This window comes from Myotis yumanensis, unplaced genomic scaffold (assembly GCF_028538775.1).
Source record: "Myotis yumanensis isolate MYYU_CA2020_CCGP unplaced genomic scaffold, mMyoYum1.0.hap1 SCAF_16, whole genome shotgun sequence".
NCBI classification, from domain to species: domain Eukaryota; kingdom Metazoa; phylum Chordata; class Mammalia; order Chiroptera; family Vespertilionidae; genus Myotis; species Myotis yumanensis.
This window is the reverse complement of record NW_027223767.1, coordinates 30,964,707-30,978,274: the sequence shown is the minus strand read 5'-3', so window position 1 is coordinate 30,978,274 and position 13,568 is coordinate 30,964,707. Positions and strand designations below refer to the sequence as shown.

Below are 13,568 nucleotides of genomic sequence, written 5' to 3'. Positions count from 1 at the left end.
TGGAGATCAAACCCGCAACCTTGGTATATTGGGATGATGATCTGACCAACTGAGCTACCCGGCCAGGGCCTCATATCTTTTATACTTTTTATTCCAGTGATTTCCCTTCTAGGAATTTAACCTAGGAAAATACTCTGTAATTTGCTGATAAATCTTCATCATGGCATTTTTTAGTATAGTAAAAAATTAGAAACAACTTATATTTGTCCCACATTAGAGGAATGATTAAGTAAAGCATGGTATAGTAATTGGATAAAATTTTATACAGTTATTGAAAATGATGATTACCAGGAGTTTTTGCTGACATATATGGGAAAACATATATGATATGTTTTGTTTTTTTTAAAAGCAAGGTAGAAAGTTGCATATACTGAAAAATCTCTTAAATATGAAAAAATACTATTTAGGAAAAGGACAAAAGAAAATCTGCCAATATTTTGACATGTTTGCCTTTGTATTAAGAATAAAAAGGTTTTCTGCCTTTTTACATTCTCCTCTGCTTTCCAAAATTTCTATGTGATGTTTTCAGAAAAAAAGTAGAGAGGAAATTGTTTTCTTTTATTTTTGCTCTCTCTGTTTAGACCTCACATTTCTTAATAGAAAATTAAACTAGGTAATTTCTTAGAGCTCCCTCTTTTCTAATCCTATATAATAAAGGGCTGATATGCAAATTGTCCCCTCTACCAGGAGTTGGACCAGGGGGTGGGGCCAGCTGGCCAACCGCCCGAGTCTCCTCCCCTCCCACCTCTTCCTGCCCCCCACTGGCTCGCCCAATCGGCCCCAATCAGGGCAGGCCGCCAGACCCCAGCTGTGAACGAATTCATGTACCAGGCCTCTAGTAGTTTTATAATGTATGAACACTGTTATTTTATTCCTTATGTTTTGTGTTAATGATGAGTTTTCAAGCAACTTAGAAAAAAAGGAAGAGGGTGCCAATAGTAATTTAGACTATTTGAATAATAGTAGAGAATCTGGCCGAAACCGGTTTGGCTCAGCGGATAGAGCGTCGGCCTGCGGACTGAGGGGTCCCGGGTTCGATTCCGGTCAAGGGCATGTACCTGGGTTGCAGGCACATCCCCAGTAGGAGATGTGCAGGAGGCAGCTGGTCGATGTTTCTCTCTCATCGATGTTTCTAACTCTCTATCCCTCTCCCTTCCTCTCTGTAAAAAATCAATAAAATATATTAAAAAAAAAAAAAACTTTAAAAAAAAAAAAAGAATCTGTCAATGGATCTCAAGAAGTAAAGGAAGGGAATCTCTGTGATTTAGGGAAATTTTGTTGATAAATAAAAATTATTGTCAGTCCACAAATGTTTTTTTATTGGTCTTTCTCCCTGTCTCCATCTAGTTCTACAGCCTATGTGTTCCATAGAAAATAGAGTCAATAAAAATCAACATTCCTTACTAACTTACTGTAATTTGTGGTTGGCCATAAAGCATCCTTGATAGAGATAATGTTTAACTTGTTATAAGAAAAGAGACGCTACTGTATATGATACACCTCTTTTCCTACTCTGATTCCAACAGCCATAATTCAGTATGAGATTTTTTGTTTGTTGGGGGATTTTTGTTTGTTTTTTTGTTTGTTTGTTTTTTAGAAGAATGTCAGTTTTTCCCTGAGATGTGCACAGCTCTAAAGTTGATAAGAGTTATTAGTATCAGAAAAGAAATCAGTGACCCCAGGTCAAGCTATATTTTCCTTTCTGGAAGAAAGGATTTTCCTCAAGTTCCCTTTTTTAAATGAATTCTTTTGAAATGGATGGTGTTACAATGCTAAAACCCTTAATTGCATGGTCAACCTCAACCTTGATAGTTTTTTTTTCTTTTTTTTCTTGTTTTTTTTTTAAATTTTGTTTTATTTCTTAGAGTATTACAAAGAGTATTACACATGTTTCCTCCCCCCCCCCCCCCCCCACCCCACCGCCCTTGACATTCTCCTGGCCTCCCCTACCCCCCAGTGTCTTGTGTCCATTGGTTATTTTTATATGCATGCATATAAGTCCTTCAGTTGATCTCTTACCCCCCCAACCCTACCCAGGCTTCCCACTGTAGTTTGACAGTCTGTTCAATGCTGCTCTGCCTCTGTATCTATTTTGTTCATCAGTTTATATTGGTCTTTATTATCCATAAATGAGTGAGATCATGTGGTATTTTTCTCGGCTTCCCAGGGGCCGTCGCAGCCTCACAGGGGCTGTCTCAGCCTCACAGGGGCCGTCGCAGCCTCACAGGGGCCGTTTCAACCTCACAGGGGCCATCTCAACCTCACAGGGGCCGTCTCAACCTCACTGGGGTCAACCTTGATAGTTTATAGAAGTATTTGGCAGCCTGTAATTCAGCCATCCTCTCATTTAGGAAAAAAGTCACCCCTGAAAAACTGTTGTAAACTGCATGTGTTGAGATGTGCCTGCTTGTAATTTAGGGAGCCCACTGCTCCCATTGTCAGTTTAGGAAGGGAAACCTGAGAGAAATTGCCTCAGGCAAAGAGAACCAATTCACCTTTGGAAGGGAGGTTTAATAACTGGAGTGATGAACATGTGTGTGACCTTTGCCAGAAAGAGAGGCATTCAGTTTTCGACTTGTATTCCAAACTCCACCCTGGAATAAAAAGGTCCCTGTGTGAAGTCTCACGGTAGCTTTCATAGTCCTCATACTATGCCTCACCCACCATAGTTCTTAATTGCTTATTAAGTGACAGCCAAGTATTGGAGAAAGAAAAATTACTCCTTTTCTGTTGCATTTTAGGCCCCTACTTCTCTCCCTCCTCCTGATCCCACACCACCTTCAACACACATCCTTACTGGTACATACCTACCCCCTTTGCTGTCTCTCCTTATACTTACCATCTTCTTTCTCCAAAGCCTAGTGTGTTGGTTAATGGGACCACGGAGGTTTGGAAGGTGTTAGTGTCCTTCTCAACAAAACCCGGCTCTTTTTAGCCTACTGTTTCATTGCAGTCTCAGATAAAGAGGCTTTGTGAGGCAGGAGATAGATAATGACACACATGGTATTCTGAAAACTTTGTGTTACATGGTGTCAGTATGCAACTGAGTTGTTTCCTATGGGGTTTAACACTCTGATGTGTTGTATTCTCATGGTGAGCTTTTCTTACCTTTCTTATTTAATTCAGATCTGGCATCTGTTTTCCAGTGATATTATTTCTCCTAGCCTCTGTAAAGCCTGCAGCATACTAATAATGTTCTGTCTTTCTAGTTAAAAAATTAAAAGACTTAATCTGAACACTCCTGGTTTGAAGGCCAGCTCACATGTAAGCTGTTTTAGGATTTCAAAATTGTAAAATAAATAGGCAGCTCCTTGTTTGTTTTTGTTATTTCTAACCATTCAGAAATTTTTCAAGAGCTATGGTCATATAAATAGAAATTTGGTCCAGGATATTATTGATGTGATGTTTGTGAATAAATGTACAGATGCTGTATTTGCTCAAAGACTTTTAGTTTGGATTGTATTTTCTTCTTCTTCATGTAGAATAAAATGAGTGTGAATCACATAGAGAATGATGCATAGCCAGGTGACCATTTTAAACTTGCTCCCTTCCCCACCCGCCTTCTCCCCCCATTCTTCCTATTCCCTCCACTTACAGGTTGTCGATGAGCATGAGAGTGTGGAACAGAGTCGGCGAGCACAAGCTGAGCCCATCAACCTGGACAGCTGTCTCCGTGCTTTCACCAGCGAGGAGGAGCTGGGGGAAAATGAGATGTACTACTGTTCCAAGTGTAAGACCCACTGCTTAGCAACCAAGAAGCTGGATCTCTGGAGGCTTCCCCCAGTCCTGGTACGTTACAGTCCTACCTCTGAGAGAGCAAGAGTCTGGCAAAAAGGAAAAAAGTCATGAACAAATAGTTTTTCTTATTTTTGAGAATAAAATCCTCCCCTCAGCAATGCTTAAAACGCTTTTGCTGTGCAAGATTTTTATGTTGCACACAGAAATTAATTGTTCTACAGGTATTTGCTAGTTCTTGTTCCTAAAGAGCAGACCACTAAAAAGGAGAGAAAAGTAATATAAACCAGTAACTGCCATTCCACACAAGGTATAGGAAGGGTCAAAAGTGGTACAACCTGGTGAATTTGAACTGCAAAAGAAAATGAAAGCACTTCTGCCTCTAGGGAGAGAGCGAGCTTTAGGCTCATCCTTAGTGGATTGTAGAAGAGCAGCTGAGCCTGGAGCTTCAGGTTCCATTGTACTGGATCACATGGCCACAGCACACATGTGCAGTGGGGGTTTATGTGTTCTTTTGAATTTTATTTACTTCTGCCTTCTCCCTTCATGGATTAGGAGACTCTCCTGTTGTTTGTCAGGTGAGTTTGAAATGACAGTTTTTCCTGTTCATTTAAGAAAGCCTTTTCCTTAAGAGTGGGGATATCATAACAGGTGTAACTATAAGGCAGTGGTGTGTTTTAACCAGATCTTACATGCATTTTTTTATTCAAGTTTTCCTACTACTCTGTAAAACTGTGAATGTAGGTGGTTGTTTTTATTTTATTAATCTAGAACAACTAGGGAAGAATGCACAAGTAATTAATAATTTTGGCTAGCTAGCTACAGGGATAAGAACTGAGGGAAGGGAAGAAGAAGGCCAGAGCAGGATTGGGGACAGGTAGGTAGGAAGGGGGATAGTGTTTTTTTGTTTTGTTTTGTTTTAATTGAGTTATAATTAACTCAGAATTAAATGCATAGATTTAAAATATCTAGTTTGATGAGTTTTGACAATTATATATATTCATATAACTATCACTTAAAACATATCTTGGACACGTATTGGAGTGAAGGCATTTATAAAAACTATGTTTTTGAGGTCTTTAAAAAATAATGAGCCCAACCAGCAGGCCATGGTTCGATTCCCAGTCGGGACATATACATGGGTTTCGGGCTTAATCCCCAATGTGGGCATGCAGGAGGAAGCCAGTTGATGAGTCTCATCATTGATGTCTGTCTCTCTCTCTCTCTCTCTCTCTCTCTCCCTCTCTCCCTCCCTCCCTCCCTCCCTCCTTCTCTGAAATCAATTAAAAATATATTTAAAAAAATAATAATAATGAGTGCCCTGGTTGGGTGGCTAACTTGGTTGAGTGTCATCCCATACACCATAAGGTTGTAAGTTTGATTCCCGGTCAGGGTGCATTCAGAAGGCAACCAATCGACTTCTCTCTCTCTCTCTCTCTCTCTCTCTCTCACTCTCTCTCTCTCTCTCTCTCTCTCCCCCTCCCTCCCCCTCTCCCTCTCTCTCTCTTTCTTTTTCTCTCTCTCCCCCTTCCTTCCCTCCCCCCCCACCTCTCTCCCCCTTTCTCTCTAAAAATCAATAAAAACATACCCTCAGGTGAAGACTACAGATAAATAAATATAAAATAATGATGAGAAAATGTTTTGTTGAGAGCTTGGTGGGCTTCTATGATATCCACACACTGGTGTGCCCCATTAGGAAGGGATTATCTTTATATTAACAGTAAATTGTTAAGCATCTAAGGTAGAGGTAGCCACCAAAGATCTGTGCACACATTACAGAGCTTAATAACACTGTATGAAACTGGAGGAATTCATTGCTCTTGAAAAGAAGACAAGCCAGAAAGTAGGGATATTCTTATGCTCTTCAGGATTTCCTGGTAGCCATCAAAGGATATGGTAAGAAAGGAGAGATGTGCAGTCGGAGATTGGGTAAATTTCATCTATTTTAAAAACTCCATTTTTCTTCTATGATATTGGAGAGAGGTACAGTTCAGTGTGGATCTCAAACCCAGAAAGCAGAGGGATACATGCAAATATAGGCTCCAAGGATGTTGAAGAAATTGGGAAAGAGAGTTTTGGATATACAAAGGATATGAAATTAGGGAGATTACCATGGTAACCACATAGCTAAAGGGCAGTGGCCCTACTGATAACTGTGTTACATAATAAAATATATTTTTTTGAAAAAATGTTATGTTCTATATTCTTGAACATTCACATGTATTAGATCTATTTTGTATCTTTGGAACCCTCTAACCCTAGTGTTTTCTACCTTTTCTTCTCCAGATTATTCATCTTAAAAGATTTCAATTTGTAAATGGCCGATGGATAAAGTCACAGAAAATTGTTAAATTTCCTCGTGAAAGTTTTGACCCTAGTGCTTTTTTGGTACCAAGAAACCCAGCTCTCTGCCAGCAGAAAGCACTCACACCCCAGGGGGATGACTTCTGTGAGACCAGGGTTCCGACAGGAGAGGTGAAGAAAATGGATGCCCAGAACTCCGCTGGGGAAGAGGATGTGCGCCTGAGCAAAAGCCCATCCTCGCTCAGCGCAAACATCATCAGCAGCCCTAAAGGTGAAGAAGCCTAGGAACCTCCTGAAACCCAGATAGCACCCTGAGGGGAGCTCTCCCAGGACCCCTGTAGACTGCATGTTTCCCTGTCCCTTCCACTCTAGAGCAACAGCTTAATGAGATGGAACAAACTTATCTAGAGTCAGACCTATCTAGATTTGAACTATGTGACTTTTAGCAAGAGATATAGCCTCCCTGCATCTATTTTTTATGTAGAAAATGGAGATAATACTAAGTTCACAGAGTGTGAGGATTTAATGTCAGGAGTAAAGCATGAATGGTAGTTGTCATTCTTGTTCCCTTACGGCAGAGGTTCTCAAAGTGTGGTCCAGGAACCCCTATAGAGTCCCTGAGGGCCTGGAGGATTAGAACTATTTTCATAAAAATAATAAGATATTATGTACCTTTTCACTGTCATTCTCTCACAAGTGTATGGTGAAGTCAGATCCAGCAGGCTGTGATAATATCGGTGAAATATGTGCTTGTATATTATTTTTTAGATTCCTCCATTTTAATTCCTAGGATGGTAAATATTGATAGATATAACCCATAAAAGAAACGTTCTAGAGGTCATCAGCAACTTTTAAGGGTATATAAGGAAGTGGGTGGGGCTGTGACCAAAAAAGTTTAAGACTCACTACCTTACAGGTTTGTTGTGAGAGGTGAAGATAATAGAGAGTTTCCAATACCATGCTTAGCAATAGTAAGTGCTTAATAATTAGTGATTGTATTTTTAATCTAAGTTTACATACAAGACAGAGAAGAAAATACATTTGTAAAACTCCTTGGGGCCTTAGTCTAATAATATTGTTTTAAACTGAATCTGACCTAAATCACCTTTCTACTATTTTCTAAGTTCCTACATGGTAATTTACATTTTCAGGACATTGCTGCATTTTCAGGGCTTGGCATTGAGGAAGACAAGACTGTAACTTATTGACTACATAATAGGAACTGAAAAGTAGCCAGTCAGGACTCCCAGTCTTTATACCTTTATGTATATACTTGTGAAGGTGGCTTCAAAGTTACCATTTGGTGGCTAGCTTAATTTGTGGCATTTGGGTTTTATGAATCTTTCCTTCTCCCTTTGACAGGTTCACCTTCTTCATCAAGAAAAGGTGGAGCCAGCTGTCCCTCCAGCAAAAACAGCAGCCCTAACAGCAGCCCACGGACTTTAGGGAGGAGCAAAGGGAGGCTTCGACTACCCCAGATTGGCAGCAAAAATAAACTGACGAGTAGTAAGGAGAACTTGGATGCCAGCAAAGAGAATGGGACTGTGCATGTTTGTGAGCTGGCTGATGCCTTGAGCCAAGGGCACATGCTGGGGGGCAGCCAACCTGAGCTGGTTACCCCTCAGGACCACGAAGTAGCTTTGGCCAATGGATTTCTTTATGAACATGAGGCATATGGCAGTGTCTGTGGCAATGGCTACAGCAATGGTCAGCTTGAAAACCACAGTGAAGAAGACAGCACCAATGACCAAAGAAAAGATATTCGTGTTAATCCTATTTATAATCTATATGCAATTTCGGTAAGTGGTTTATTGTATGGTTTTCAGAATGGTCTGCATTTTTCAGTGATTTGTTCATCATTCATTCATTCATTTTTTTCAGTGCTTGCTTATTTCCTAGGCATTGAGCTTGGTGATAAACAAAGTTAGCAGTAGGTATCTTGGCCTTCCAGATAAAACCCAAGATGCTCACAGAGTAAGTGGTTATAGTCATGTAATTGTTATTACTGGAGTCACAGGTTTGAGTTATTCACAATTGTGTGCTCCCAAGGGATTTTTGCTTTCTAACAAATAATTGCAACTACAAAATATTTAGATTTGGGACTTTTGAATTTTGAATTTTAAATTTTTTTTTTAATATAGTGAAGATTTTTTTATATATATATTTTATTGATTTTTTACAGAGAAGAAGGGAGGAAGATAGAGAGTTAGAAACATCGATGAGAGAGAAATATCGATCAGCTGCCTCCTGCACATCTCCTACTGGGGAGGTGCCCGCAACCAAGGTACATGCCCTTGACCGGAATCGAACCTGGGACCCTTCAGTCCGCAGGCCAACGCTCCATCCACTGAGCCAAACCGGTTTCGGCTTGAATTTTGAATTTTTGGAAAAAAGTTAGATGATTCCAAAACTTTCCTTCTTGACCACCTAAATGATTAGTATTTTCCTAATCAGATCCTAGTAGTGTCCCCTGACGAGTTCTATTAACTATTAACATACCTCCACTTTCTTCTCTTACAGTGCCATTCAGGAATTCTGGGCGGGGGCCATTACGTCACTTATGCCAAAAACCCAAACAGCAAGTGGTACTGTTACAATGACAGCAGCTGTAAGGTAGATATCCCTAATCTTCGAATAAAGGAAAACAAAAATGTCAACAATTCTGAGGGATATTTGTTTAAATAATGGACTTTCTCCTAAATGGAATAGATATTTCTGTGAGAAACCATATATAGATGCCTTTAGTATTTTTTGCTTGTTTGTTTTTTTGTTAATCCTTATCTGAGGATGTTTTTCCCGTTGATTTTTTTTAGAGAGAGTAGAATGAAGGAGGGAGAGTGGGAGTGGGGAGTGAGAGAAAGAGAGAAACATCGAAGTGAGAGAGACACACGTGGATTGATTGCCTCCCACACATACCCCAACCAGGGCTGTGGTTCAAACCTGCAGCTCAGATACCTGTCCTTGACCGGGCATCAAACCTGTGACCCTTCGGTGCGTAGGCTGAGAAACACAGGCGAGGGCTAGATGCCTTTAGTATTAAAGGAACAAAAGTGATATGCAGAGGAGAGAATGAAAACATGAGTAATTGCCCAGCTGGTATGGCCCAGTGGTTGAGCGTCAACCCATGAACCAGGAGGTCACAGTTTGATTCCCAGTCAGGTCATGTGCCACTGTTGTGTGCTCAATACCCTATAGGGGGCGTGCAAGAGACAGCCAATCAATGTTTCTATTTCTCTATTCCTCTCCCTTCCTCTGTCTCTAAAGATCAATAAAAACACATTTAAAAAAACACACATGAATAGTAAGGGGAAAAAAGTATTGTTTAATGATTAAAAGCTCTTGTCTTTTGAGCTATTAGAATTTGATGGGGGCGGGGGGGTGTTGGTTATTCTTTTCAACGTGTCTGTAGTCAGAATATTTTCCCTAAAACAAACACTGAAAATAATGAGGCTTATTTTGGGGGCAGGTATGAGACAGCCAAAATGTTAAGCTAATTGGAAGCAAACATGTTTAGTAATTGAAGAGGCTTGGTCTTCACTTTCCTGGCAAGGATTAAGAGCCAGTAGAGTGGTGGCTTTTTTATTATTAAAGACTTTTCTTATCCCTTTAGGAACTTCACCCTGATGAAATTGACACCGACTCTGCCTACATTCTTTTCTATGAGCAGAAGGGGATAGACTATGCACAATTTCTGCCAAAGGTTGATGGCAAAAAGATGGCAGACACAAGCAGCATGGATGAAGACTTTGAGTCTGATTACAAAAAGTACTGTGTTTTACAGTGAGCTACCACTCTGGCTGCTAGACAGTCTGGTGGTAAGGGAGATGACTCCCCGTAGCTAACATTTGGCAAAAGTGTCCCTGAAAGGCAAGCTAACTAAAGGTAGTTATTTTTATCCTGTGACCCTGAAGCACAAATAACAATCCTAATTAAAATAGCAGTTAGCATAACAGTAGTAATAGTTTTGTTTGGAAGTATCTCACACAAGTTCTCTGGTAGAGAACTTTCAGGCAGAGTCCACCATTAGCCTGTAAACAAAAGGGTTTGGCACCAGCCACCTGGGACCAAATGAGAACTAAATTGTGCTTGTCCAGATGTGAACAAATAGATAGTGAGTATAGAGTTTACCAATAATTATAACAAAATACTAAGAATTTCCTTGGAGTCAAAGTAAAACAAAAAGTTATAGTGTTGTCTCGGGACGACATGATATGCTACCTCCTTTTTCCTAAAGTTTTATTCCATTATATTGACAAGATGGAGAAAGCAAGATCATGAAGGTGTGCAAAGGATTCTTATGGCATGGACACAGATTTTTCCACTTATTTTTTAAAGCATTTTCCCAGTCTTTTTATGTCTTTTCTTGCTTTTTATTTTTGTTGTGTTTGTGTTTGAAACACAACCAGTCATGGTGGCAGAGCCATATATAGTAGTCAGTCAGTCTAAGAATCTCTTAAGGGCTGTGTGCCTTCTACCCAGGGCCTTGGTTGGAAGACTCTATAAAGAAAAAGAAAGCATCCTGGGAATCCAGCTAAAATGGCCCTCTCAGATAGAGGCATCTTACTTTGGGGGATACTTACGTGTCCTCGAAAATGTGTTCCACTCCTGCTGCTGAGTGTGGTGGGCAGTTGCCAATATTTGCACCATCTTCACTTGCACGTGTTGCACAAAAAGCTTCTGAGAAGGAAATGGCATCAAAGCTAAATGGTATTTCACAATTAGTGATTATTTTTCTTTGTTTCTTTGTTTTGCACTTTAAAAAAGGAGAGAGTACATACAAATGAACTTTTCAAGACTTGTTTATATTTGATGGCTATAAGGGCTATACATTAACTTGAATGGGGTGTTTTCCCCCATCATATTCAGTTTAAAAATGAAATACATCCCATTTCTTGGTAAGTTGTCAATGAATGTGAAATCCTAGCCCCATGAGATTCAATCTGTTTTCAAACATTGATAGTGTGTATTTTTAATGAAATTGGTGGTTTTAAAAGTAAACTTCTATTTTGTTTGCATGTCCAGTTTTTTTTTTGTTTTGTTTTGTTTTGTTTTGGGGGTTTGTCTCTTTTTTTTTTTTTTTTTTTAATTTCCCAGTAGTAGTCATCAAAAGTTTTGTTTCTTTGCTCACTTTATTTTTTCCTCTGATAATTCAAGACTGGAACAAAAATGTAAATGTTATTTATTTCAGGCAGCATCGTTTTTCATGTGTTGTTATAAAATATATATTCAAAGTAAATATTTCACTTTTTTTTCTTCAGTCTTTTTGTATTCATCTGGACCCTGGAAGTTGGTTCTCATTAATTGTCAGATTCCATTTCCCTTTCTTCCTCATAGATAGTAGGTACCAAAGTAATTCAGCATTTATGTTCTGATATCTGAGGCTAGTTATTATCCAGTTCTCAGAGCAATTGGAAAGGTTGTCTTAAACGCCTTCCTAAGTTGAAACCCTATTCAGAGACTATAATTGCAAGTTGGAAGCAGTGGCCTAAATGGAATAATGGGATGAAGTCAGACAAAACACATACTTTATAGTTTCATGATTTTCAGTATATAAAATCTGTCCATTCCTACCTGGACAAGTCCCATGAAAAAAATGGAAGATTTTAAATAATTTCCTTACAGATGTTTTATTTAAACAGGTAGCACAATCTACTAATGTTGTTTGATCTATGTTTGTTATATTGGTTGTAATTAATTTTTTTAATTCATGACTAGCGGAAAATTTATTAAATTAACTATTAACTACATTCACCTTGTAAATTACTGTATAAAACTTGTTGACAATGCACTGACTTTAGAAATATGTTAATGTACATAGAGTGTAAATAAAATAGTGTTGATGTACTGAAATATGAACTGTATAAAAAAGTATTGGTAATTGTATATGGAGTGTATCTGTTTATCTGTAACTATTATCCAAACAAATTAAATACTGTGGCTGCATTTATGTGCTATTTTTCCTCTATATAAGTAAACACCAAAAAAAAAGTCCAATCCTTCAGCCTTTCTCTCTTTGACCTTGTTTTAACTCCCCTACTTGAATAATACCTGACTTAGAGAGTAGATACTTCATCTCTGAAAGAATGGAAACTGTGTTGGAGGTAGAGCAAGGTATCTACACTGTTTTAAATTTGGCTCACATCCCTGTTAGGAAATTATTTTGAAGATAAGGAAGGGGGTTGGGAGAAGCGTAGACAGCAGGTGAACTGAGAATTGATGGAGGAGGTCTTACAGTAGCTTCATGCAGATTAGGGAATAAGGTGAAGAAGACTAAGACCTCTCATTTGTATAATGCCTTGAAATGATCCTGTTTCCAGGTAGTGCTGAGAAACTAGGAATGTCCCTGGTTGTCTCTGGAAGGTCTCCAAAGAGGCATTCGGCAGCATTGAGAAGGGTGGAAGATTTGGAGCTGTGGGTCCTTCAACCTCAGCCCCTGTTTGTTTACCTTTAAAATTAGAATACCTACCTCTCAGGCTTATATTAACTAAATGAAGTATATAAATGGCTGGCGCCGTTTCTTGGTAAGTTGTCAATGAATGTGAAGTCCTAGCCCCATGAGATTCACTCTGTTTTGCAGAGATTTATTTTTTTACTTGCTTGCTATACTGATGCTAAAAGAATTTCAATAACTCTCTGCTCACATTCTCCAAAAATGGGAATACACATTAAAAATTTCTAGAACGATGCCAAAACCGGTTTGGCTCAGTGGATAGAGCGTCGGCCTGCGGACTCAAGGGTCCCGGGTTCGATTCCGGTCAAGGGCATGTGCCTTGGTTGTTGGCACATCCCCAGTGGGGGGCGTGCAGGAAGCAGCTGATCAGTGTTTCTCTCTCATCGATGTTTCTGGCTCTCTATCCCTCTCCCTTCCTCTCTGTAAAAAATCAATAAAATATTTAAAAAAAAAAATTTCTAGAACGAAACATGTTGAATCAGCAGCAATGGTAGCTTGTTTAAAGAAACAAACAGAAAAGGGATCCAAAAAGTCATCAGAAAGCACAGCTTCTAAGGTGTCATCCTGTGTCCCTGGCTTTTTAAATGCAGCCTTGGAAAGGACCAGCTTGTGGAGATGGGTAATCGTTTATTGCTTGTTTCTGAATGGCCTTGTAAAGTGAGAGGGAGCGTCCATCTCCCAGCCTCTCTGGCTGAGGTGGCACTTCCCCACGGGATCTCCATCCTTTGGCGGCATTGCTCACTATGGATTCCTTGATGGCAGAACCCAATGAATTGAAGTAGATTAATTGCCATGTTTTCCCCAACTATTTTAAAGATGAAATACAGACTTTTACTAGGCCAGGGCCAAAATGTGTAGTTTAAGGACCAAAGATCCCAGTTTTCCTTAATGATGTACCAGCAGGTTTCTTAGTATTGAAATTACAGTAAAAAATGCACACACCTCTGTGATCAGAGACCCATACAAGACAGAGCAAGTAAAGGGGGCTGTCTGTAGGTTTACCAAACTTCCTGAACAATGAGAAGCAGGATAATAAGAGTGAAAGGGCCTCAATCTCAGAGGCCTATAGGGACCAGGC

At 39.4% G+C, this 13,568-nt stretch overlaps 1 protein-coding gene across 3 annotated transcripts in view; it reads left to right on the top strand.

Annotated features, from left to right (window-relative positions):
- The window catches only part of USP32 (ubiquitin specific peptidase 32), a 126,038-nt gene extending 114,056 nt beyond the window's left edge, over window positions 1–11,982 (top strand). For all 3 annotated transcript variants that reach the window (XM_070394676.1, XM_070394677.1, XM_070394674.1), the window contains exons 30-34: window positions 3,598–3,789; window positions 6,022–6,310; window positions 7,402–7,838; window positions 8,560–8,652; window positions 9,650–11,982. In XM_070394676.1, the coding sequence (XP_070250777.1) occupies window positions 3,598–3,789; window positions 6,022–6,310; window positions 7,402–7,838; window positions 8,560–8,652; window positions 9,650–9,823 (1,185 nt within the window). In that variant the 3' untranslated portion in view covers window positions 9,824–11,982. The remainder of the gene's footprint in view (window positions 1–3,597; window positions 3,790–6,021; window positions 6,311–7,401; window positions 7,839–8,559; window positions 8,653–9,649) is intronic.
- Window positions 11,983–13,568: the final 1,586 nt, after the last annotated feature.